This window comes from Lissotriton vulgaris, chromosome 11 (genome assembly GCF_964263255.1).
Source record: "Lissotriton vulgaris chromosome 11, aLisVul1.2, whole genome shotgun sequence".
Taxonomy (NCBI): Eukaryota; Metazoa; Chordata; class Amphibia; order Caudata; family Salamandridae; genus Lissotriton; species Lissotriton vulgaris.
The window spans coordinates 825893997-825920165 of record NC_141699.1 but is presented as its reverse complement, the minus strand read 5'-3'; the positions used below and the strand labels follow the sequence as shown (position 1 = coordinate 825920165).

The 26169-nt window shown below is 46.1% G+C and overlaps 1 protein-coding gene across 2 annotated transcripts in view; it reads right to left on the bottom strand.

Annotated features, from left to right (window-relative positions):
• RYK (receptor like tyrosine kinase) overlaps positions 1–20475 on the bottom strand; it is a 906407-nt gene extending 885932 nt beyond the window's left edge. For both annotated transcript variants that reach the window (XM_086943935.1, XM_086943936.1), the window contains exon 1: positions 20162–20475. In XM_086943935.1, coding sequence (XP_086800061.1) covers positions 20162–20342 — 181 coding nt within the window. In that variant the 5' untranslated portion in view covers positions 20343–20475. The remainder of the gene's footprint in view (positions 1–20161) is intronic.
• Positions 20476–26169: the final 5694 nt, after the last annotated feature.

Genomic DNA, 26169 nt, shown 5'->3' with positions numbered 1-26169 from the left:
AGAGTATTCTGTTTAATTCAGAGACTCTGTCCCTCACCACCCCTTGTTGTAAATACGTTTGTAAAGTAAAGCGGTTTGCTAATTTAGTCAAATGCAGGTTTAGACAAGGGAGGTTTGTGATGTCCTTAAACTATCTTTAAAAAACCGAACATCGCCGCCGGCCTGCGACCAGGAAGTCAGGCAGGCCGGCGGAACAACCGGAAGTAGGAGGGCGGGAGCCTACCCCGCCTCCCACGGAAGAGCCGCGGCTGTTTTGAGCAACGGAGCAGGCAGGAGCCTACCCTGCGCCCCGGTGCCGAAGGAGGGAGGAAGAGTCCTGCTGCCGGGCCCTGCAGCTGCCGATGAGAGGAGAGCACCCGCACCAAGGAAGCCGGTGAGTGGGGCTTCACCTTGTTGCTGAGCTGCGAAGGCGGGGGGCATGTGTGTGTGCGCGCGTGCGGCGGGGGGGGGCTGTGTATGTGTGCGCTCGTGTGTGTATGTGTCTTGGAGTCTGTGTGTATGTGTGTGTGCGCGCACACACACGTGTGTCTGTGTGCATGCACGGCTGAACTGCTGCAAATGTAGACGGAGCCGACTTGCGCGTGCACGCGGTCAAATCCAGCGGAAAAGCGCGTGGCACCCTCTTGTCCGTCATTCCCCCGAAGTCTATAACTATAGTTGTCGATCTGGACTGCATCCTACGGATGCTTACCAGCTCGACCTAAAAACCACAATGAAGCTAGCGCTCCCAAAGTCGTGCATTAGTTTCCTGTGAGAGACAGCGACTGGTGAACAGGAGGGTGCTAAATGGGTTGTGGAGGATTAAGACAGGGTATTACATGCCAGCTTTCTCTAGTCTTTCAATGCAATTCTGATTTCCAGTGATAGGATAAACCTTGTGGCATACGGCAATAGTGGTTTGCATTGCTATTAGAATCCACAATTTCAATCGAATACAAGATGGCTTATGATGCTCCCCTTACAATCCCCATGCATATTTGTTTCTTTAAAAAATAGGCATAACGTCCCTCTTAAAACACCTTGCTGTCAACGTACACACAGATATGCAGGGAAAAAAAGAAAGAAAAAAAACAAACACACATGCACAACCTGTTCTCCAAATGACAAGGTCTTCATATATTCACCAACGAGGTAAATAACTTGAAAGACCAGTGTTGAAAAACATCTATGAGCACGACCACAGATTGATGCTACAACTTTCAAAGCCCCTGTTACAAAGTCATATTGAAAACCTAATTTGGTCTAACCGTGAAGGAGTTAGAGACACTGGCATCAGCTGCAGTAACAAGCATTTACAATGCAATAGGTCTCGCATTAGGAAAGTTTGAGCTATTGGTATTGTAAATGACAATTTTTTTATTTATGTGATGGTTTTGAAAATAGCGAAATTAATAGCTTTGTCATTTACAATGCCAATACTTTTAACTTTTGCAAATGTGACACCTATAGCATTTGTAATTCAATATGTGTTGTATTTACGTGACTTAGATGTATTGATATTACAAATAACAATTGCTTTTAATTTTTTTAAATAATTAATGCTTAAATAAAAGTTATTGCGATTTATGGCAATAGCTTAAACTTTTGTAAATAACTTTTGTGAAAATTATATTCAGTGTATTTTATTGTGACGAAAATCCAAGAACAGAAGTGAAATATTAACATCTTTTTGTGACATTTGTAATAAAGCTTGAAACATTGAGAGAACATATGTGAACCAGTTGTTGAATGGTTGCGACGAGTGATGCTGATGCTGGGGCGTTCAGCGATGCTGTGGTATTCAGCGATGCTGTGGTATTCAGCGATGCTGTGGTATTCAGCGATGCTGTGGTATTCAGCGATGCTGTGGTATTCAGCGATGCTGTGGTATTCAGCGATGCTGTGGTATTCAGCGATGCTGTGGTATTCAGCGATGCTGTGGTATTCAGCGATGCTGTGGTATTCAGCGATGCTGTGGTATTCAGCGATGCTGTGGTATTCAGCGATGCTGTGGTATTCAGCGATGCTGTGGTATTCAGCGATGCTGTGGTATTCAGCGATGCTGTGGTATTCAGCGATGCTGTGGTATTCAGCGATGTTGTGGTATTCAGCGATGTTGTGGTATTCAGCGATGTTGTGGTATTCAGCGATGTTGTGGTATTCAGCGATGTTGTGGTGGTGCTGAGTGATGCTGTTGTGATGCGATAGAGTAATTATGTGGGGTGTAACTATGTGGCACTGAGTGGTATTTGGAGTGTATGTTGCATTGAGTGCAGTGTAATTATGTGGCGTGCAATTATGTGGCACTGAGTGGTATTTGGAGTGTATGTTGTGTTGAGCGCAGTGTAAATATGTAGCATATAATTATTTGGCACTGAGTGGTATTTGTAGTGTATGTTGCATTGAGTGTATTGTAAATATGTAGCATATAATTATGTGGCACTGAGTGTTATTGTTTGGAGTGTAATTGTGTGGCGTGTAATTATGTGGCAATGAGTGGTATTTGGAGTGCATGTTGCATTGAGTGCAGTGTAATTATGTGGCGTGAATTATGTGGTCTGATGTCATAATCTACCTTTTGCTCCTTAATTTGAAGTTTTCATTAAAAAAATGGTGTGCTTGAATGTCAAACAGTTCATAAGTTACATGGCTGCTAACATACAGTGGTTGGCGTGTTAAACCGGTTAATTATTCAAGTTTGCTGTTTCTGATGATAAACTGGAACAAATGAAGTGACGTTTTTGTCCGGATCGTATTAATAAGACAAATGCGGAGATTCGTGATGTTTGATTGAAGTGCACACCGCTGGCAGTTATCAACTGGAATCTTAGTGAATTTGTAGTATGAGAATTCGCGCCCAATTACCAAGCCTTAGCAATTTTTACAGTCTTCCTCAATACAGTGTTATCAGTTTGAAAAATAGGTAACTAATAGCACAAGTTTGCAGTTACAAATCGGCCCACTTTGTCATGCCCGGGGAGACAGAAATGTTAGTCGGTTCAACCTGTGGAACTTCTGAGCTAAATCGCTGCATATCGCATGAGCCCAAACCACGCGACTTTCCGATAAGAGAAAGTAATATCTTGGGGCAACCAACAAACATACTAATAACAAGTCACAGTGTTTTTTACTTTTTTTTGCTAAGACGAACACCTGAGGCCACCAACGACAATCTGATCTGCTTAATAAAATGTTAACAAATCGCCATTGTTTATTGCCCAAACAAATAAATGAAACAACAATGGTACAACAATAACTGCACTCGTGCAGCCAGCTCCTCCGTTTTAGAAGTACTGGTGGCTGAAGTTCAATGGGATGACCGTCCCATCATTGTAGTGGACACATAGGTGTTAGCCTACATTTAGCATGACCAAGCTTCTTTTAACTAAAAGGGAAAGTGCGGTCCAGCCTTCCCGTAAAGGCTCGGTGTAAGAAAAACCAGGTTCAAACAGAGCTTCAAAAAGAGGAGGATATCAGAAAGAGGAGCAGGTGTTAGCCCGCAGTGCCTTTTAAATGGCACTAGCAATACCCACCTTGGTTCTATTACAAATATCCGCCACTATAGATCAGTAAATTACCAGAATAAACAACAAGCCTATACCGTGTTTTAACAGCCTTGTTCCGTGATACACTACTTTTCTAATTTAATAATGAAAAACAATGGTCAGTAGGGGGAAATCAAACCTGCCAGCCTCGCTTTCATAGCACAGAGCTCTAACTAACTGAGCTGACCAATTAAGCGACATCGTAGGGAGCATAAGCTTATCCAGGATATTCTAATTGCTAAATCATAGGTTGTTCCTGTGTACAGATTCATTCAAGAGGCATACAGACGGGCAATTACTGACCCATCATAGTTTCAGGCCAAGACATGGAGGTGCTCCGATAATCCTGCACCAACTACCACACACCGGGGAGCGTCACCAAAGAACACATTATTTAATGAGCTGCACTGAACGCACTACACTAACGAGCTGCACAACCATCACTCCCCAGAAAAGATGTATTGAAGGATAGAATCACTCCACATTGCAAACGCCATGTTATTCTCACACCATGGTGTGGGGGGACCTGGGACTTAGTAGCCCCACTTGCTTCTGCTAAGGCTGGTGAAACAGATATTAACAATATGAAGGGGAGTGTAATAGTGACAGCTATCACAAATTGCGTCGAAGGGCTATGTGGGAACTGCTAGCATCATCTGCAGCGGCGGAATGTGTGGGGGACTGCTAACAATTAGATTCAGTGGGGTATGTATGGGCTGCTACCATCGTTTACAGCTGCAGTATGTGCAGGGGTTGTTGCCATTTACAGCGTCGGGGTATACAGGGTCGGCTGGCACCATTTGTAAATTAGGCTACTAGCACCGTCTGCAACTGTGCTTTGTTTAGCAGGTATCTGTTGCAACAGTGGGCAGTGTAGTGGCTACTGGCACCATCTGATGGGGTTACTAATGGGCTGCTGGTGCCGTGCACAGCGGGGATATTTTCAGATGGAGATATCGCTTGTGATGGTGTACAATATACGGGGCTGTTAGAAATAATTGCAGCTAGAGAGAGGTAGTGGCCCGCTTGTATGATTAGCAGCAAGGGTGGTAGCACGATTTCCAGGGGTGTTGTATTTGCTTGCTAGCATCACGTGGCCCCTTAGTTTGACAAGTTGCTGTCTTGCGCTGCTGTCTTCTAACTGCGGGGTTGGGCTGACGGGCCTCTGATCGGCTGAGCTCGCTGTCAGTCTGCACGCACTGGAGAGACGCCCGAGAGCCGGGAACAAAGGACTGACCCACTCGATAGCACCCCCTGCCAGGAACCCTGTCCGAGGCTCACAACGATGCACTCCCTGGAGACTCCTATTAAAAACGAGGCCTGACACGCAAATCGGATTTTCGGCCGGGAGAAAGGAGAGACGTGACATGCACGAAGGAAGGAAGGGGTGGGCGGAGATACAACGGAGCGGACTGCCGAGTCTGGACACAGGGAGGAACAGGACGAGAGGAGTATAACAGACCCGGTGAGGGAGGGGGGCGTTGGGGCACATTGACAGTGCCCGCCCCCCCGCCCCCAGTGATGGAAGCCATGCGTGTGCCCGGTGAGTGGGGTTGGGAGGGTGTGTGTGTGTGCGCGTTTGTGTGTGATTGTAAGCCCTGCGTTTGTGTGCGATTGTGAGCCCTGCGTGTGGGGGTGGGTGCGGGGGTGAGCGTGTGAGCGTGGGAATGTGTGTGCGCATGCGTGACTTTGCCTGTGTGTGATTGAGAGAGCATGTCAAGGGGAGGCAGGGGATGTGCACAGCGCCGTGCGCGCCCTCGAGGAGGAATCTGAGACAGCAGAGGCACACACACAGAGCCACATGTCGTGTTCCAATATAGGACCCCGATCAATACCGTGACCTTATGCCCCTATACTACTATAATCCATTTATACCCCTATAATGGCATAAACGATCAAGAGCAATATTTCAGAAACTCGTCTCTGGCCTAACACGATCAGAGCCAAATTTCAGAATCTCTTCCTCTGCAGCTCATTAGAGCAAATGACACAGCAGAAGCCACTATCTAAGATTCCTAGATTACACTCCGAGTTCTTCAACAAGATAAAACTCAGCAACCTGGGAAAGCCCCGCTTGCTATGTTTTGATTAGTAATAGAACTCTAATGAGCACTGAGAGACGATCACTTCCTAGTGACATCTTTATTGACGTCTTATGTCCAAAAACTTACGTCAAACAAGGCACCTTTCAGGTATAAATATTACCAACGTTGCCTTAAGCAAACGCTGCCTCAACGACATCGATGATAGCGATGGTGTGGTGAACACAGGAGCAGATCAGCTGTCCCTTGCAGAGCCCAGCAGATGCAAGCTGCCCACGGACGCTGCCCCTCCTCCTCCTTGACGCGCTGAGAGAGTCGCTGTCTTTTCTCCTGCCGAGAAAATCCAGCTCCAGCGTTTCCAGCCTACTCTTGCGAGTGACTGGGATATCGAGTCCTGAAAGGAGATACAAGACCTCCAACATTCTATTCCAGAGGTATGGTGTTGACTAAACCCTTAGAGAGAATTCTTGAAGCAAACCTTGGCAAAACCAACTTAACTTAAACTGCTACTTACTTCCTCCCTCCCAAGTATTAGGCTTAGGTCAGGTACACTGAGGTAGGCGTAGTTAGAAGCACCAGTTGAGTACGTTAGCTAAATGTATATATTTTATTCATTTTAACCATTGTATGGCTAAGAAACCATATCAATGCTTTTACAGTATTATTTTGCAATCCTCATTTTACCGTACGCACTTTTTATAATAACGAGTCTTGCAATTGTGGCAATTCATTTCTCTTGCACGAGAAGAAAGACTGTTCAATAAATAATACCTTTTATTGAAAACTCCCGTCTCTTTATTCTCTGCATCTTGGTGAAAGTAATCTGCACAACTGACTGAGTAAAATAACGGTCTATCGTTTCACACGACTCTAGAGATTGACTCTTATTCTAAGGAGCAAAGTTGTCATGTTTATGCGGTTGTTGGAAAACTGAATCCCTTCTTGTCTGTACCAGGGAAGCTGATCACTTCCTATTCAGTCAAGAAAGTTTCCAGTGACCTCTGAGCTAGTTGGTAACAAACCCAATTAAGTTTAGCATAGTCAGTAGAGACCTGGAAGACCGCACTTCTACGTCTATACTACGGTTTATGTTATTCCAATGCGCAGGGCCTATTGGGAAAATAGGAACTGCACTCAGAGCCACACAGAGCCACACAGAGCCACACACACACACACAGAGCCACACACACACACACAGAGAGCCACACACACACAGAGCCACAAATTCAGGCGCTTTTTGTGTTAAAAAAACACTATTTTCTTTTTCCATGAGAGTGGTATTTCTAGCTGTACACCAATATTTGACTTCGAATGAGCATTGAAAGGAAGTTCGACACCATTTCATGTGCTCTTTTGAATGTGTTTCTAAACATTTTAAGACACAAACGCCGAAAAGGGGCTGCTGCTCAAATACCACTCTGGTTCAGAGGTTTACGTTTTACAAAATTGAAATCAAACGCCGTCCTGCCGATAATTAGCTATTTTCTGTCTTTGATGCCTTAATTACCCACGTTATAGCGATGAAAGGGAAAGAAATTAAATAAACATGGGAGTAAAATCTTAACTTTTTTTTAATTTTGTGTTGCTGAAGGCAGACTACCTAATTATGGAAAACAACCAGTTGTCTCCTGAAACCTCACTGACTCGTCGATGTTCAGTGAATATTGAATATTAAACATGGTGCTCAATGGCCCAGTCATGTACAAGATGCACGTCTAGGTAGACTGCTGGAGCTCTCACAGGTATCAGCTACTCTGGAAAGAGTTCTTCTCCAATGGGCATCGCCTAAAGTTACGTCGGCGTGCACCACCTACCAGAGGGGGTGAAGGAGTGTCAAGAAGATGTCTCACGCTTCATTACCCTGACAAAGCGCTGAAGCTCATTAGCAGATGGGTAGCTCGCTACACCAATATATAGTGCTTCTTTCTCTGACAAGGCCCTGAAACACATTCGTTTTCTGCACCAAACACTATTCAATTGCACGGACAGCAAGGCCTGCAGGGTTGGCAATATTTGGGTATCACTTGAAAGCAACAGGAGGGCTATTTTATGCCAGCATCCAATGCATAGGGGCAGCTCCACTAACCACCTTGTTAAGGGAGGCTGGGCACTGCTCATGCCAAAAACAGAATTACGATGCAATTATAAATCTAATAATTTGCAGTTAAACAACATGCCCAGTTGGCTAACTCCCTCCTTGGCTCCAAATCCAATCCTAACAAAAGGACTGGCTAAGAAAATAATGTTTAGTGCCTCTTTTCTCTCCTAGTCTTGCTCATGTAGGACAAGCCGAACGCGACACGCAACTTGTATTAATGACCACACGGGATGTTTGCAGCAGGGATAAAGGCTCTACTGGTACCCAGCACGTGGCAGCTACTGGCTGATCATTGTCCGCGGGGTTATGGTTTCATATGCTAATACCTGCACTGGAACAACAATCAATTAAAGAGGCCGATTTTCTATACATCCATGCACTGCACTAAACACGTAATAGATATAGAATAGGTAACAAACAGAAAAGTGCATTGGAATATGTGAAAAAAGTAGTGTTTCTTGGGCTGCTCATGCTTGTCAGCAAGACTCTAGACGCAATTGTGTCCTTCCGTCATTTGCAACCCACCAGACTTGGCCTGGGGCGTGCCCATAATAGGATAGGCAGGTGCAATTCACAATAAAATAATCAGGACAGGTCCTACACCAATTATGTCTGCGTGGAAAGAGTTAGGGACCCTGATTTTATATATAGTTTCTTTCAGCAGTTTAGCTTCCAAGCAGTCTACGTTTGTTAAGACAGGAGAAATCAGACAGCTTAGTTGACAACCTCTGATAGAGAAGACTCAGACTAAGCGCTCTCTTGTGAAAGACAGGGCCTTACACGCACACAGCTAGCACTGAGAGCGGCCAGAAGGCAGCGTAAGTGTCTAGACTTTCCAACAGTTGTAGTAAGAATAAGAAAACGACTTTTAGAGGGGAAGAAAAACAAGAAAATCAGCAGTGGACACTTATGTAGAGCTTTCTGCCACTGCTGTGTTCTTTTAGTACCTAAATAAACGGTACATATATTACCGACCTCGGAAGGATGAAAGGCTGAGTTAAGAGCTGGATTCCAACGCGCGAGATGAAGGCTTCATGTGGATCCATCTCATGGTGACCAGACAGTACGCCCTCTTACTAAAAGGGACTCTACAGCGCCCCCAATGATATTCTAGGCTCACATAATTTTTAAGAAACACTGGCCCCCAGTGTGAGAACGACAAAGAGACACTGTCAGCTGAGGACACCAGACTTCTCCCTCCCCCCTGGTGTTCCTTCAGGATACTCGAAGAAGCACTAAGCGCCCTGCAAGGAGTTCAAAGAGGGTGGACAGAAGTGCACAAACCCGCAGGACGCCCCTCACCAGCTTCCCGCAAGGGCTGAAACAAAATGCAACGAACCAATATCCAAATGGAGGGTTTGGGGTATTGCCTCAAAGCCTCCTGCATTACGACTATAAGAAGGATAATGAATGGTTTCCCTTACGCTGAAAGAATAACGCTACAATCCGGGGACAGGAGGGGGGACCGTGAGCATCAGCTATAGCTCAGACATGGGGGAGGGAAGGGGGTGTGCACTGCTGCAGGAGATTAAGGCCAGCCTGGAGGGAAATGAGGCTTTACTTAGCAACGCTGCCACCGTGTTCTGCTGAAAGCATCAATATGTTTTCAAATAGCGCTTCATAACGCACTAATGTTATTTCTAAGTAGTATAGTTAGCGTGATAATGTTAGAAGTTTTAAAGATGCTAATTTTACTAACTTCAACGTAAAAACCTGACCTCTCTGTGCCCCAAACTGCAATGCAGTGCTATGGGGACGGCAGAAATAAACAAGCGACTCCAACCCAGGCTATGGTAAGGTGGTGCCGGGCAGTTTGGAGAAGCCGAGGGCTCACGTAATAACCGCCTTAGCAGCACAGCCAGGCGCATGTCTTATACATCGGGTACGATGAGGGTCTGGGATCAGAGAAGGCCTCCTACGGCTGCGCGCGCCTCTTGCCGGCTCTGTGGTTGGGTGTGGGGGAGGCGAGGCGCACATGTGTCTCCCGGTGCACCGGGGCAGAGAAGAGCTGCAGCAGAGGGAAGGGGGGAGGCGAGGGGGGGGGGGGAGGCGAGAGCGGGACTGAAGAGCTGCGGGGAGGAGAGCTGCGGGCAGAGGGAAGGGGGAGGCGAGAGCGGGATGGAGGAGTGCTGCGGCTGAGGGGGGGCGAGGCAAGAGCGGGAAGGAGGAGGGCTGCGGGCAGAGGGAAGGGGGGAGAGGCGAGCGGAGCCACAATCTCTGCAGGGCTCGAACAAAAAAGAGCTGCTGCTTACCTGGTCGCAAATCGATAAATCCATCCCGGCAACAGAAATTACGCAGCCCATCCCGGCTACTGACACGTTACAAATGACAAAAACATTCCTTGAGAAAAAAGAAAAAAAAAAAAAAAAAAAAAAAACACAAACGCCCACCGCTGCATGGCGGATAAAAGGGGCGGAGCTTAAAAAAAAAAACACAAACGCCCACGAATCTGCTCCCACAATGATTGACACATCTCTCTTCCAATGGCTAGCCTCCATTTATGGAGCTAGCCAATGTGCTAGTTAATGTAAGAGAGAGGCGGGTTAAAGCCACAGTACTGGAAAACAAAAAATTTCGCCTGCGCGACACTGCTGCTCAGTGATCGCCAGGCGAAACCTAAAAAGTACAATCTGCGTGTTATTCTGTGTTTGGGCTGTAAAATACCAAGAACGTTTGCACTTCAAACAAAAAAAAAAGCCTAGGCAACGCCAATAAATCCAATATTTTTAAGTGACACTAAGCAAAGGCGAAATTTAACTGGACATTCCTCACCAGCATTTGAAAGCTTAACACAAATCAAGAAGCCCACTGTAAACTATAGAATGTCTTGTAGCAAAAGTTTCTCAATGGGAACTGTAGAAGTGTCCCCAAAGCCAGCAATCTGAAACAATCTCTTACATGAGAGCACGCTGAAAGATAAGGAAGTATAAATGTAGTGGATATGGGTAAGGGGACATAAAATAACTCTCAGACTGAGAAGTAATTTTAACAACATCAGGAGGGATAATGCATTAGTTCATGGTTCGCCTACAGGCAACACAGTTTGCAAATTTGTGTAGGCGATACACTTCTTATTCTCTCTTTTTATTCTTCGGAGAGGTCGAAGGAAGACTACATTTTCACCAGCTTGGATTATATAACCACAAAGTGTACTATCTCCATACCCTGGGCACTTGTTGAGATAAAAGAGGCCACTTACTTTCCAAGAACCTTAGGCAGCAGGTGAAGTTAGACACCCACACAAGATTAATGGCCATGCTTGAAGGCGAACAATAATAGCTTAAGGGTAGAGAAACGGGGTGGATTTGTTCTCCCTTAGTAGAATTTTTATATACATAGAGAATCCACAGGTGGGTGTGGGTGGTCCCTACAATGGTGGGGGAACACATAGTGTTCTTTAAATACCCCTCACACACCAAAAGGACCCTTGGTGTCATGCTTCATCATTGGGGTCTTCGCACCCCTCTACGGGATGCGGCGCCACCAGCTCGCTGGGGTGGACAACTTTTTCAGCGCAGTCACTGAGCGCATTAACAACATACATGAGACCTAGTTTTCTCCTTAGGTGTAGCAATAAATTAACTTCCACCCTTGATAACTGTGCTGTTCTTTTCATTTGATTGTATACCCTAGCCCCGTTCCACCACGGCTCTGTGCCGTTAGTTGTGGAGGGCAGGGCAGAGCTACATTGTGCCTCAGGGCCGGCTCCCGCCGTGAACGGAACGGAGTTAGCGTTCTAGTTGGGGGCGGAGCCTGGATTATAAAAACACCGTGTAACAGGGAGCCCGGGCGACAAAGAAAGGTGGTGGCAGCTCCTTTTCGCGTTGTTTGTGTGCACTTGCAAATTGCGAGGGGATCCTTCTCTGCGTGTTAAATGCCTAGTGTGAATCCGGATAATATTATGCACATCGTGATTATTTGAAATATTTTAACAATTTGACTTACTAAATTGCCTTTTAGCTGCAGTACTGTTCTTTTCATTTGATTGTATACCCTAGCCCCGTTCCAACGCGGCTCTGTGCCGTTAGTTGTGGAGGGCAGGGCAGAGCTACATTGTGCCTCAGGGCCGGCTCCCGCCGTGAACGGAGTTAGCGTTCTAGTTGGGGGCGGAGCTTCGCTATATAAAATGAGCATTAGGAAGCGCAGCGGGAGTGCCGTCAGCGCGCCGAAGCCGCGGCAAAGGGGTGCCAGTCTGCGCCAGTCCGCGCTGGGATCGCGCGGAGCGCCGTACCCCCTGGTCCCCGAAGACCCGGCCATATTAGTAAGTTAATCACATACACTAGGGCACAACTCAGGGACATAGGAAACAACATAAAATCCTTAGGTTGCACTCATTTTGATACAGACTCCGTTAGTAATCTGCTCTCGTCCTCATGTCCAAACTGCCTATTTAAGCTTACATTACCCTACGTACAACCATCATCTCTTCTGGCCCCCGGGAATGATGTTAAACACATAACTTGTGTACTTATTAATGCGCGCTCCCTTATAAAACACAGAGAAGATGTTGCGGAACTAATTTCCAACCAAAATATAGACATCCTGTTTGTAACGGAAACCTGGGCAGATCTAGCATCTGGCCCCGACTTCAGTATAGCCACCCCGAATGGCTATCACGCTATTAGACAGGATAGATCGTCCGAAAAAAGGGGAGGCGGCTTAGCAATAATTCACCGAGCCAACTTAGCAATAAAGACAGAATCATTAGATAGTAAAACACAAGGCTTCAGCGGATGTACAATCACACTTTCTCCCACTCAAACTTTTAAGGGGACTCTGCTCTATCGACCTCCTGCCACACGCACGCTTTTCCTGAAATCCACTCATTTTTTATAAGAACCGGCAGCAGCCAATTCGGATTATACTATTTTGGGAGATTTTAATTTCCATTTAGAAAATCCTAAAGATAAAGACTCGCTAACACTCATTGCCGACTTCCTGGCTGCTGGTCTAATACAACGCGTTTCCACTTCCACCCATAGAGCAGGCCACACTTTGGATGGCCTATTTACAAATAATTCTTATATCACTTCCCCAACAGTAATTCCGCTAACATGGTCGGATCACTCAGCTGTGAAATTTACCATTCTAATTGCGAAACACAAAAACTTACACCCTCCCAACGGTCCCCGGGTCCTTTGTCGTGACTGGAAGTATATTGATTCTACTTTACTTCAAACTACCTTGGAGGCTACGAGACCACAAGACACATCAGATCCGCACATAGCCTCTAAAGACTATGGTCAATGGCTGAATAACGCCTTTGACCTGTTAGCACCTGTTAAAAACTTGCGGCCCAATCGCATAAAACCTTCTGCCCCTTGGTTCTCGGAACCCCTAAGATTAGAAAGACAGCAATGCCGTAATTTAGAGAGACGTTGGCGCACTAAATACGACAACAACGACAGAGACACTTACAAACAAGCTCTGTCAAGTTACAGGAAGCTTAGAACTGTAGAAAAATGTAAATTCTATAGTAAACAAATAGAGTCATCCCAAAACTCGAGCAAGCAATTGTATCAAGTGGTCTCAAAACTTGCCAATCCACCTGCATCTGTCACTACTGAGACTTCCCAAACCTTCTGTAACAATGTCACTGACTTCTTTATGGCAAAAGTTAAAGATATTTTTAACAATTTCTCCAATAAAACTCTCACTGAGCCATCCGGCCTGAATAATGGTGTTACATTCCCCAACTCTATTCTGGAGGAATTTAGTCCGCTATCTCAACTCTATATAGGAGAACACATGAACACTGTTAAATCAGGATCACCTCAGGATCCGTGCCCACCAACAGTTCTTAAATCTGTATCCAACTCGATAGCTCCAGTGCTTACTAACATCTGTAATTCCATGTTTCAAACGGGGGATTATCCTTCAATCTGGAAAAAAGCCATTGTAAAACCTTTATTAAAAAAAAAAAAACCTCAATCCATCAGAGCCCAAAAGTTATCGCCCCATTGCCTCTCTCCCGTATCCATCTAAAATATTTGAAAAGGCAATGAACATCCAGCTGGCCAATTACATCGACCAGAATGACATACTGGACAACACCCAGTTTGGGTTCAGGAAGGGCCACGGGACAGAGACTGCTCTGATAAAGGCGGCGGCAGAGGTCAGAATGATCATGGATCAAGGTGGCGCGGCGGTCCTGATATTATTAGACCTGTCTGCAGCTTTCGACACGGTCGATCATACCATCCTGATCGACCGTGTCGCTGCCATAGGCATTCAGGGCAAAGCCAAGGCACTTCTGGCCTCGTTCCTTGCTGACAGAGCAGTCAGTGAAGATGGGGGGTTTTTACACGCCCGTTTTCTCTCTGCCGTGTGGAGTCCCACAGGGATCCTCGCTAAGTCCGACACTTTTAACATCTATGTGTCAGACTTGGCGAGGGTCATTAAATCATATGGAATTGGGTTGACTTCATACGCCGATGACACCAAGTTGGTCCTGGCGATACATAAAAATGGAGGAGCAGTGGCTGCGAATTTCCAGGAGGGTATGAGAGCTATCAGTCTGCGGATGGATCAGAACTGCTTAAAGTTAAATTCGGACAAGACGGAGGTCATGATATTTGGTGAACTGACCCCGTCTTGGTCCCCAGTATGGTGGCCTTCCGATTTGGGCATCCCGCCAACACCAGTTCCCAAGGTTAGAAACTTGGGGGTTCTATTTGACAACAAGTTAGCATTTACCAGTCATGCTAACTCAGTAGTCTCAGCCTCTTTCTACACGCTGAGAATGGTGAAGAAACTGTTACCGTTTCTCCCTTCTACGGCGGGTAAAACCCTTATGTCCTCTTTGGTATTGTCCAAAGTGGACTATTGTAATGGACTGCTGCTGAACGCCCAAGAGCAAGTTTTTAACAAACTACAGCTGGTTCAAAACGCAGCCGCAAGAATTCTGACCAGTACCCGTAAGTTTTCTTCCATCTCACCTGTTATTCGTCAACTTCACTGGTTGCCGGTGAGAAGTCGCACGAAGTTCAAGGCCTTTTGTTTCACGTACAAAGCTATGAACGACATAGGACCAGAGTTCTTAAAAAAGGTCTTGTGTGTATATATACGCCTAACCGAACATTACGGTCCTCCTTATCCCAGCTTCTCCAAATTCCACGGACAAAAAAAGCTACGCGGGGAGATAGACGTTTTGTAGTTGCCTCGTCCAAGTTATGGAACTCACTACCTGATCACATCAAACTCAGCCCTTCCTTGTTAATATTTAGGAAACAGGTGAAAACTTGGCTTTTCAATCAGTAACACTGACAAGGATCCTCTCAGCAATTGTAGGTATCAGCGCCGAGACACCAATCGGTATTTGTGCGCTATACAAGTTTTATAAATAAATAAATAAATAAACAAACAAACAAACCTCAGGCGGGAGAATTATGCTTCAACACAGGACAGCATCCATTGCCAAAAAGTAGGCAGTGGTGAGCCACTACCCTCCGGCCAATGCGCATGTGCATAACAGAAGACACCGCGCCCCTCGCCTACACATGCGCATTGACCGCGCGCTAAACACACGCCGGCACCATACTATCTGGCGTACTTCGGGACCTGCGGGCAGATCACGCTCACGGCCCGGATCGAACATATATGGGCTGCCCACTCCCTTCTGTTTTTCAGGCAATTAGCGCTTAATTGATTCTACGATCGGAAATATAATGCGCGAAATTCAGTCCAGCCTTCATTCACAGCGGAGCCGCGTTGGGGCAACAAGGCGTAGGAATTTTCCTCGTAACCTTGAGTACTAGAGCTGGTAACGGCGTGCAAAACCTCAACTCTGTAAGTGAGCGATCGGAGCATTATTTCTTACTTTACAGGGTGCAGATTAGCACGAGAGTCCCCCAACGTTAAGAGGCTCATGAGGCACACCAGATTGTGGTAACAAGTAGGCACTAAAGACAACTTTATTATTCTCCTCTTAATAACAGATCCCCAGAGCTACAATGGTTAAACAAATAGAGCGTGGTTTTATGTTCTGTGTTTTGTATGTCCTGTCTTCGTTCTTTTTTTCAGGGCGCACCTTCACTATTAGGATGACAAAACTTGTCTAGTAGCTGCTGCCCACACACCTTTTTCCCTAGGTAACTGAACCTGGAGTAATGGAAATAGTGAATCACTATATAAATGAAATATTATTCTTTCTTTTTCTTGTGTTCTTTCCTCAGGTTCGCTTATTGCAGGAACCTGCATGACAAATCATTTAGGCACATATTAGCCTTGTCTTAAAACTATCACTTTTCTGTAAAATATAGTCTTTTTGTAGGAAAACGCAAGTAAGGTGGGGATTTGTGCATGCCGTCCTGAAGAAGGAGTTCCACTCCAAACATGTTGACGCACACATGAGGTGATGTACATTGCACTACATAAGAACCTCTAAAATCACTCTTTTAACAGTACCAGCCTGGGGGCCCATTAACATTTTTTTGTGTCTACCCCCGAGCCAGGTACTTTTTAACCATCACTTAAGTCACTTCAAACCCCACCACTCACCCAATTTCATAAATACCTCACTTGCACCCCACATAGTTATTGTGTAAAAGTGCTCCCGCGTAGTCGTAGGTAGTAGCACGCCGCATCCCGTAGAGGGGTGCGAAGACCCCAATGATTGAGCAGGACACCAAGGGTCCTATTGGTGTGTGAGGGGTATTTAAAGAACACTACATGCTCCCCATGCTTGAAGGCGTACACAGGAAAGATTTGTATACTATACAAAACAAAAAATTCTAAAAGAAGCAGTTGTGTGCCAATGTGCTATTAAAATTAAAAAAAGAATATGCAGGTTATTTACAACGATACCATTTGCAACTTGCAGAGCAACATAAACATATCTTGTATGGGCACTCAGACTAGTGTCAGTAAGAATATAGGAGGCTGGACTATCGATACCAGATAGCCTCCAAGGAGATCCTTAGTATACCACAATATAAATCACTACATTTGGGCAGACATTAGGAAATCTAATCATTTTCCACAATCCATTGTTACACCCACCTTTCAGGGACTATTGAAAAGATTGGTACGAGTTGATGCCACTACAGAGCAAATGTTGTTCATCCAAACAACCCTCGCAATCTTACACCAACAGTTTGTGCAGAAACATGTGGTTGGACCACTCCTCCAAGTTAAGTGGAGCCTGTGAGTGTCAAGATGCAACATTAGTCAGCTATCCTTGTTTACGCTGAGCATCTGGAGTTTGCTACTAAGCACCTTAAGCTAGGAATCATGAGCCAGTTAACTAGTCCCAGCTGCCTCAAAACTGCTGTGCAAACATGGCACCCTTACTGCCATGCACATTTACACCTCGTTTACAAAAGGCTGTCTAGCAGGAAGCTACACAATGTTCAAACATGTCTTCTCAAGATGCATTTTGCTTCATTTTCCAAGGAGTTTGGCGGTCCACGTGGCAGCTGTCTATAAAACAACCAGAAATTGCAAAGGTGTACAGTTTGTTCCTAATCCTGTCAAACATTTTAGTTTTTCAAAAGAAATCAATTGCTTCCCTTTTTTATTTGAAAAAATATAAAATCGATACAACGAAATGGCCTCTACTAATATAAGTCGCAGATTTAGAGGAGAGCAGGATAGGAGACTGGGTGCATGTTACGATTCCCAATCCTCTGGCACAAGCCAATAGAAATGAAGCCACACTTGCGCTACGCAGGCAGAGAAGAGTACATCAATCCCGAAACATTTTAGCTGGATGTTTGCCATTCAATTAATAGAGTAAAACATGAAGATACAATGATCGGGTACAGAAACACAAAGTGGTAAGGATGAGTTTTACTTTCAAAGTTAGACAGTGTTGTGACCTCACCAATTTTTGTCAACGCTCCTGTGTAGGTGATATCTTATAAGCGACCAATCCTACGTCAACAGTAGACTAGCAAGTTATATGGCAATGAGAATCCCTGCAGAGTTAAAACCCTGTGGATGCATTAGAAAGGGTGTAGCACCTGGAGGATTGTCATCAGAGGGCTGAACTGAGTGCTGGAAATATAACAGGAACTTAAGAAATGACACACTGAGTGGATCTCTGATTCCACTGACTGGAGGCTTTCTGAATCTGGCAGTAAGTGGCGAGTGGCGAGTGGCCGACAGAGCACCAGTTAAATTCCAACTGCTCCCAGTGAGGATACACATTTAACGAAAGTAACCACTGATTGTCTGTGAAGGGAGGTTCTGCTTTCACAGCCTTCCACAATGAAAATATAAGAGCCACTTATCTCCTCTCTGCAGGCTGCGGCTGCTTCCATATAAACGTACATCACTGTATGTGCACTGGTGCCAGTACATGTGTTCCCTGTTCATGCACACTGCACTAGGCAAAGGTAGAACGATTGGATGGTGCCAGCTCAAGAATTCCTGTTGAACCCTAGCTGGTTTCCACTGTAATACCATCAAAAAAAGGAAGAGGCAAAACACTTGATTCTTTCTGTGTAAAGGCGGGCTGGACCACACTGCGTCACTCTGCATAAGACAGGGCATACACTGCCCTTCTATGAAAAGAAAGACTTACGATCACCTCCTTGTTCTCTAGCGAAACATACTAAAAAAAAATAGATCTGGTTTTGACGTGCTAACGCATGACGTATTAGTAAATGAGAGGGATTCACATGTGGAGGCAGTCAGCAAGAGCTAACGGAGAGGTCTATAGTTGTAAAGTAGTCCCTCAGGCAGTTTAATGATAGCACTCAAGCGGAGATGAAGGACATACCCAAGGAGACAACAGCATCAGGTGAGATGGGTATTCGCCACTGGGCTGAGCCAAGACATGAAAAACAGTCTAAAGTTAATGACTAAAGGAGGCTGGCTGAGGAAAGCAATGGTTGTAAGGGGTGGAGCCCAAGCCCACTCTCTGTATATTGTTATTAATAGGTCTGTTAGACTACTGTGCTGTCAAAAACCAGATAAGACACAAGGGAGGAAGTCAGCAAGAGCAGAGCGATGGCTACTATTGTAAAGTAGTCCCTCATGCAGTGCAATGGAAGCACTTGAGGAAGCAGAAGTATACACTCACCCAAACAGCCAATACTATTAAGTGAGAGGTGATCGCTTTACTGGGCTGGCCAAGAAATGACTGAAAGTCTCAATCCAATGGTTGGACAAAGAATGGGCAAAAGGAGCAGACCCAGAGCCAACTCTTTGCACCCTGTTAGCAATAGGTCTGCTTGAAATCTGTGCTGTTAAAGTCTAAAATATGGGCAGGCAACTACTTTCTGCATAAGGCAGGGCTAGAGAACATTACCTTCCCCTGCTTAAATCAACGCTGGACACCGATATCTGTATAAAGTAGTGTTGGGTACATTTCCATTCAGTTACTCTGCAGAAAACTGCTCTGGTGACGCATCATTTGGGTAATACATGACTGGGTGAATCTACTTGTAGCCATAAAGGATCCAGATAAAGTAGTACTGGACACCTGCTGGCATGCATAATGCCATCACACATTCTGCAGAAAGCATGTGTGACATCTCTATGTAAAATAGCACTCCGCCTTCAAAACAATATCACCAGATAGACCCTCTATTCAAACAGCCCCAACCTTAAAACATTTCACAAAGCCAAACCTAAGAAACCTGCATAAACCAAAGTTTAGCATATCCACCTCTATTTAAAGCAGCGCTTGGCAATCCCTTTCTATGTTTAAATGGACACTAGGCACCCTCTGTACGTGAAGTTTCTATGCTGCATAAAGTAGCACTTGTTGCTTCCAAATCCCTTTGCATAAAGCGACACTCAGCAGTACCCTTCTGTACATAGGGGCGCTTGGCACGGCCCATTATAAAAAAGTTGCAAATTGTATGCTAGTCCCTCTCTACATGACAGTATCACTGTATCCTTCCATCTCTCCTCCATGTATAAAGTGGTGCTAGGCATTCCACCCACCTTTCACAATCTTAATATAAAGCATCACTCTACAACATATTTGATACTTAGAACTCTATAAAGTAGAATGAGGCATCCCTTCATTATAAAACAGTGTTTGTTACTTCCTCCCGCCCCTACGTCAGTATAACAAAGCGGCACTTAGAAATCTCCCTCTACAGAGGTACTAAGATACAAACAGCACCGGGACTCTTCAATTAGCACGTTAAAAGATTCTAAGCCAATCTTCTGCATAAAACCGCACTGAACTCCGCACTACAATGGATAAAGCAAAACACAGCATCCTTTCCTCAAATAAAAGCTGAACAACTTTTTTTCCGCCGTACCGAGAAGTGCTAGGCACTGTCCACTTATTATAACTAAGGCCTCCCACACTCCCCCTCAGTATGAATCAGCGCTAGACACTCCCACTTCATATACGGCTAGTACGCGACACCCACGAAGTATACAGTTATGCTGAGCAACCCCATCATAAATTGGCATCCCACCCCTTCATCCAAATGCTAGTGACCCACTTTCTCGGTACAGGCTGTGCTTCTCCACCCGAGTACAAAGATGTACTGCCCTCTGTAACCTCGTATACAGCAGCTATGCAAACTCACCGATCAGTTTGCGGACCTCCTCCTCGCTCATGTAGACACTGAGGCTAGTCCCAGGGGGGGCCCTCCCGGCCTGGCCCCCTGCCCCAGGCAGCAGCAGGGCGCCGAGCAGCAGTAGCATGAGGGGGGCCCCCCAGGGGCGGCGCCATGAGGACCCCGGACTCCTGCTCTGCCCCCGAGGCATGCTCACAGGGGCGGCGCCCGGCGGCTCATGTCTGTCCCGCGGGCTTCGCTCTGCCCCGGCCTCGCTCTTATCCCTCCCGTAATTCCTATCCTCCCTCCCGCTCCAACTAGGGTTTAGTCTGGCTGTAATCAGGAGCAATGAGCGCCTGACGTTGCACGCCGCGTGGTGACGTTTTAGGATGTGCTAGTGCGCATGCTCACTTTGCCTCGGCTGAATAAGGCTGTGGCGTATATTAAACAGTGGATATCTACGAGACTGGGGGCTGAGTGAGACACGACTAAATGAGACATGCAGGCATCTGAATCATCCCTTACTTTTTGGCAGAAGTGACACACACAAAAGGGCTTTTACTCGTCTCGCCAGAAAGTGGGTGGTTGAAGACATCAAACATTACATCACAGTTCCCAGTACCTACTCAGCTATTGATAGGCAGAAATGGCACAAAGGGGCATGTGAAGTCGTAGTACAGCACACACCAAGGCAGCGGTCCTGTTGAAGTATGCTTTTCTATTCGGAAGACATAACATAAAGTACAAATGTAATAAGCTCAGGAGCAGGAAGCTTGTCCCTAAGACTCTCTAGTCCCCTCTGCTTGCATTCCAGCCACACAAGACAGCAGTCTAGAACACAGTTATGTCGTTGTCATGAAAGGAAATCCTGTGTAGGCTGCGTCCTACCTTGCTCCTGTGCTTTTCTTAAATAAACCCTTATACTACTATTCTTGTGTAGTATCCAACTTTACAGTCCTACACCCTGTCCCATAGACTATACCACAGGACAAAGTAAGAAGAGCATTTTTAGTCTGTAAAAGTAGTACTCTAGAAGTACTTTTATTACTCCCAAATTATATTCACTTACCTCCAGCCGGAGAGCTCTGCCTGAAATTGGTAAATATCTGGGCAGAGTTTTACACCCAAGCTTAGGTGGAATTCTTTCTGTGCGGAAATCTCTGCTGGTAGTTCGCTTCGTGAATTAGGAACAATGGATTTTAGGTGAGATCAGCCAACGGCTTAAACGGGGGTGGAGTAGTCCCAATAGGGACTTTGGTGCTACTACACTGGAGCCATCTCTTTTGGTCAATTAGTTAAGCTAGGTACCATGTGCTAATCATTCTTGTAAGAATGACAGAGATGGGTTGTTGTTTCAACCTTTATATAAATAATTATTTGGCAGTTTACATGGAACATGCATAAGTTAAGTCAGCAGCAAAGCAGGCAAATCATATGTGTGAGAAGTTAGCCTGGCATATGATGTACACTAGTTCTAGTGGGCACCTTGCACCAGTCTAATCGACCCATATTGATGGTGGTTGTAAAGTCAACCTTATAGAAAGCTATCCTAGTGGTAGCATGGACCAGCAGTCATCAGGCTAAGACTTCAGAGAAAGTATTAAGCAAGTTGTTTTACCAATTATAATCCCTTGAGTACCAAATGAAAGTACACCACACAAGGTATATATCAAATATATATATATTTATTCTAAACACAACCCCTATGACCTCCTTATGAGGTCAGAGGTAAAAGTACAATACAAGTTACTTAATTAGCATACGATAAGTTGCACAGTATACATTTTGCCCTAGGGGGCCTCACAAACCATATACTAAAATAGTGGTATAAGAACCACGTGAGAATTAGAAAGCAGGCCTGGGGCCTGTGGAATCGCTGGGGCTACTCTAAACAACCAAAGTTTGGAAGTAGGAGGCCCACAGGAGACGCGTGCAGTGTCTAAACACAGCCACGGGTTACCATTGACTTTCTATGGGAAACAAACAAGTTACAATTTTACAATTTAAGGATACTTCCGAATGGACTACGATGGAACCCTTTTAGACTTAGACACTAGGAGGGACAATATCCTCGCGAATACCACAGTACTCGTGTTACCTCACCCACGGAAGCCGGCTGCATAGGTGTCTTTTGGTGTCGTGTTTCATCGTCAATTTCAATGGAGATCTGCAAAGAAGTGCTGCAGGCGACCAGAGGAAAAGTGTCAGGGTGGATCCAAGGGTGGATCAAAGATCTGAAGAAGCTGAAAGCAGAAGGGACAGAGTCTGGGTCACTTGCCAGTGACCAGGATGGCGATGGAAAGCTGCCAGCCAATGTCGGGTGATTTCAGGTGAAAAGGGGAAGTTTGTCTCTTCAGCCACGAGGTCTAGGAGGTGTTGACGACAACCAGGAGCTGTATTCGAGCTGTCCCACGAAGGATCTAGTTGACTGCGATGTCGGTATTTGGATTGGACCCAACAAGCCTTGGCAAACGCAACCCATCCAGGATGTCGAGATCGGCTTCGGTGCAGACCAACAAGGTCAAAGGAACTTCTCCTTTGTAGGGAAGTTGGAGCAAGCCTGGAGCAACCAGGAAAGCAAGTGAGATTTAAAAGAAAGTCTTCGGGGGGCTCACTAGCCAACGGACTAGGAACCGCGAAGACACGTCAAGCTGAAATGCAAAAGCGGGGCCCACGGGACTCTCGTGGAGTGGGGACCTCTGAGCTTCGGTACAAATGGTGCTCAGGTCTGGGGCTTCAAGCACCCCAATGCACGGCTTCGAGATACCTTGTGAAGTGAGTGCAGCTTGCAAAATGCAGGATGTACAGGAGTTCCTGTCCCACATCTCTCGTGTCCGCCATGGGTCTCAGATAACGGTCGGGTCAGAGATATCTGGAAGTCCATGTCCTGTGTCGCAGATTCTTCGGAATCCGGTGGGAGCCTCGAAAATGCAGACCGGCAAAGTTGCTGTTGGTGCCTGTTTGAACAGGGTGGTCATTCCTTGACCACAAAGGAGATGTCTTCCGTCTTCCAGTCGAAATGGAATGTCGTAGGTCCAGGATATATGTTTCAGAGTTTCGTCCAGGGTAATCTAAAGTCCTAGGGACTGGGTTTCTATACTTATACTAAGTTGAGGGGCTGGACTACCTTTAAGGTCCCTCCTATGGGTGGACCTGGGAAGGGGGTGGTTACACCCCTTTCCCTTTGTCCAGTTTCACGCCTGAGCTGGGGCAGAGTGCCCCAGCAACCGGTTTGAACTGGGAAATGCATGGAGCACCTAGTGTGCCCCAGGCAGTGTCTGGAAAGCATTCACTGAATGCAGTCCTCCCTGCCCCAATACACAAAAGCCTGTCTGGGGAGGTGCCAGCACCTCCTTGGACAGGAAACCTATTGTCAAGGCCTCCCCTGCCAGAGTTTCGTCCAGCAGCAGGAGGGCAGACTCTTGTCTGTAGCAGCAGCATCCATTTTGTGATGTTGAGGCTCTGTTTAACTTTAACAGGGTAAACCAGTAACTACATGTCTTCTCCCTCTAGAAGGGTGGAATGCTACCCCCGCCGCCAGAACTGGCGGGGGGGGGGGGTAGTATTCCAAAGTGTTTGACACCTTACACAACATGTTTTGATAAGGCGAAACCAAAGTTAGCATTAACAACGAGGATTATAATGCACTTAAGACTATATGGTATGGCTATATCATAGAACAGCTATAAGGAGATGGTTCCGAAAGCTTCAGAGGGGCTCAGCTCATGCTAGGGCACCCTCTCACATAAAACCAAGCACTCTACCTCCAGGATTGTCGAGGTCTGCCTTAGGAGTGGCTTATAGGTGTATGTGTGTCTACATAGGTATATAGATATAGGTATACTATATCTAAGTAAAGGGTGATTACACCACCTTACCCACGATGTGTGAACAGACCTGTGGAGTCAGTTTGGAAGACAAACCAGGGGTGGCATAATACATGCTGCAGCCCCTGGTAGGCCTAGGGTGCACCTATGCCCTGGGTACCTAGGGTGCACTATACAGGCGCTCACAAGGGTGACCCAGTAACCAATCTGGTATGTACCTAAAGTACATGGTATCAATTTAGAGAGAGAACAGCTGGGTTGTGGGCCTGATTAGCAGGTCCACAGCCACACTAAAGTTGAAAAACCAGAGAATCACAGCAAAAAGTGGGGGTAACCATAGGAAGCAGACCCTACTCTCCTACAAACCCCCCCTGCAAACGCAGGGACATTAAACTAACCTTGACCAGTTGAGTCTTCTTGTTCTACGTGGAAATATCTGGAGAGTCCATCTGCATTGGCATAGCTACTCTCAGGTCAATGTTCCACTGTAAAGTCCATCCCCTGTAGGGAAATTGACCACCTGAGTAGTTTGGGATTTTCACCCTTCATCTGTTTTAGCTACAAGAGGGGCTTATGGTCTGTCTGAACTTTGAAGTGAGTACCAAACAAGTATGGCCTCAGCTTCTTCAGGGCCCAAACCACAGCAAAGGCCTCCCTCTCAATAGCTGACCAACGTTTCTCTCTAGGGGTCAGCCTTCTGCTTATAAAAGCTACTGGCTGGCCTTGACCATCTTTATTCAATTGTGATAGCACAGCCCCTAGCCCCAACTCAGAAGCATCTATTTGAACAATGAATTCTTTGGAGTAGTCTGGACTTTGCAGAATTGGTGCAGTGCACATGGCCGGCTTCAGGTCATCAAATGCCTTTTGACAGCTGACTGTCCACTGAACTTTCTTAGGCATTTTCCTGGAAGTTAAATCAGTAAGGGGTGTCACAATGGAACCATACCCCTTGACAAATTTCCTGTAATACCCAGTCAGGCCCAAGAAAGCTCTGACCTGAGTCTGGGTGGTTGGAGCAGTCCAGTCCATTATGGTCTGGATTTTGCTCTGCAATGGTTGAACCTGGCCTCCACCTACAAGGTGGCCCAGGTATACAACCTGACTCTGCCCTATCTGGCACTTGGTAGCCTTGATAGTTAGGCTTGCCTTCTGCAGGGCTTCCAAAACATTTTTCAGGTGGATCAGGTGATCTTCCCAGGTGGAGCAAAAGACAGCAATATCATCTAGATAAGCTGCACAGTAGTCATCCAGGCCTGAGAGGGCTTGGTTCACCAACCTTTGAACTTTGGCAGGTGCATTTTTCAGACCAAAGGGCATCACCACAAAATGATAATGTCCACCAGGGGTTGAAAATGCTGTCTTTGGCTTTTCATCATCAGCTAGTCTCATCTGCCAGTAGCCAGCTGTCAGGTCAAATGTGCTCAGAAACTTGGCAGTTGCGAATCTGTCTATGAGCTCATCTGCCCTGGGTATTGGATGGGCACCTGTCCTAGTGACAGCATTGGGACCTTTGTAGTCCACACAAAACCTAATCTCTCTCTTACCATCTTGGGTGTGAGGTTTAGGCACTAGGACTACTGGACTGGCCCAAGGGCTCTCTGAGGGTTCAATGACTCCCAATTCCACCATCTTCTGGACTTCTGTCCTGATACAGTCCCTGACATGATCAGGTTGCCTGTAAGTCTTACTTTTAACAGGCAGACTGTCCCCAGTGTCCACTTCATGAGTGCACCAGGTAGTCTGACTTGGAGTCAGTGAAAACATTTGTCTGTAGGCCTGCAGAACATGTCTGCAGTCCTGCTGCTGTTGGTCAGTGAGGCTGCCCGCCAAGGCTACACCATCAACTGAACCATCATCAGGGTTCTGAGAGAGCAGGTCTGGGAGAGGGTCACTCTCTTCCTCCTGTCCTTCATCAATAGCCATAAGCAAGCCCATGGCTGCCCTGTCAACATATGGTTTCAGTCTGTTGACATGAAGCACCCTGTGGGGGCTCCTGGGAGTTCCAAGATCAACCAAATAGGTGACTTCTCCCTTCTGTTCAACAATAGTGTGAGGTCCACTCCACTTGTCCTGGAGAGCTGCTGGGGCCACAGGCTCCAACACTCACACTTTCTGTTCTGACTGGTAAACGGTCATGTATTCTGCCATCCGGGAGCGGAGACCAAGTACATAGTCCACAATGTCTTGTTTGGGAAGTTTGAGAGGTAA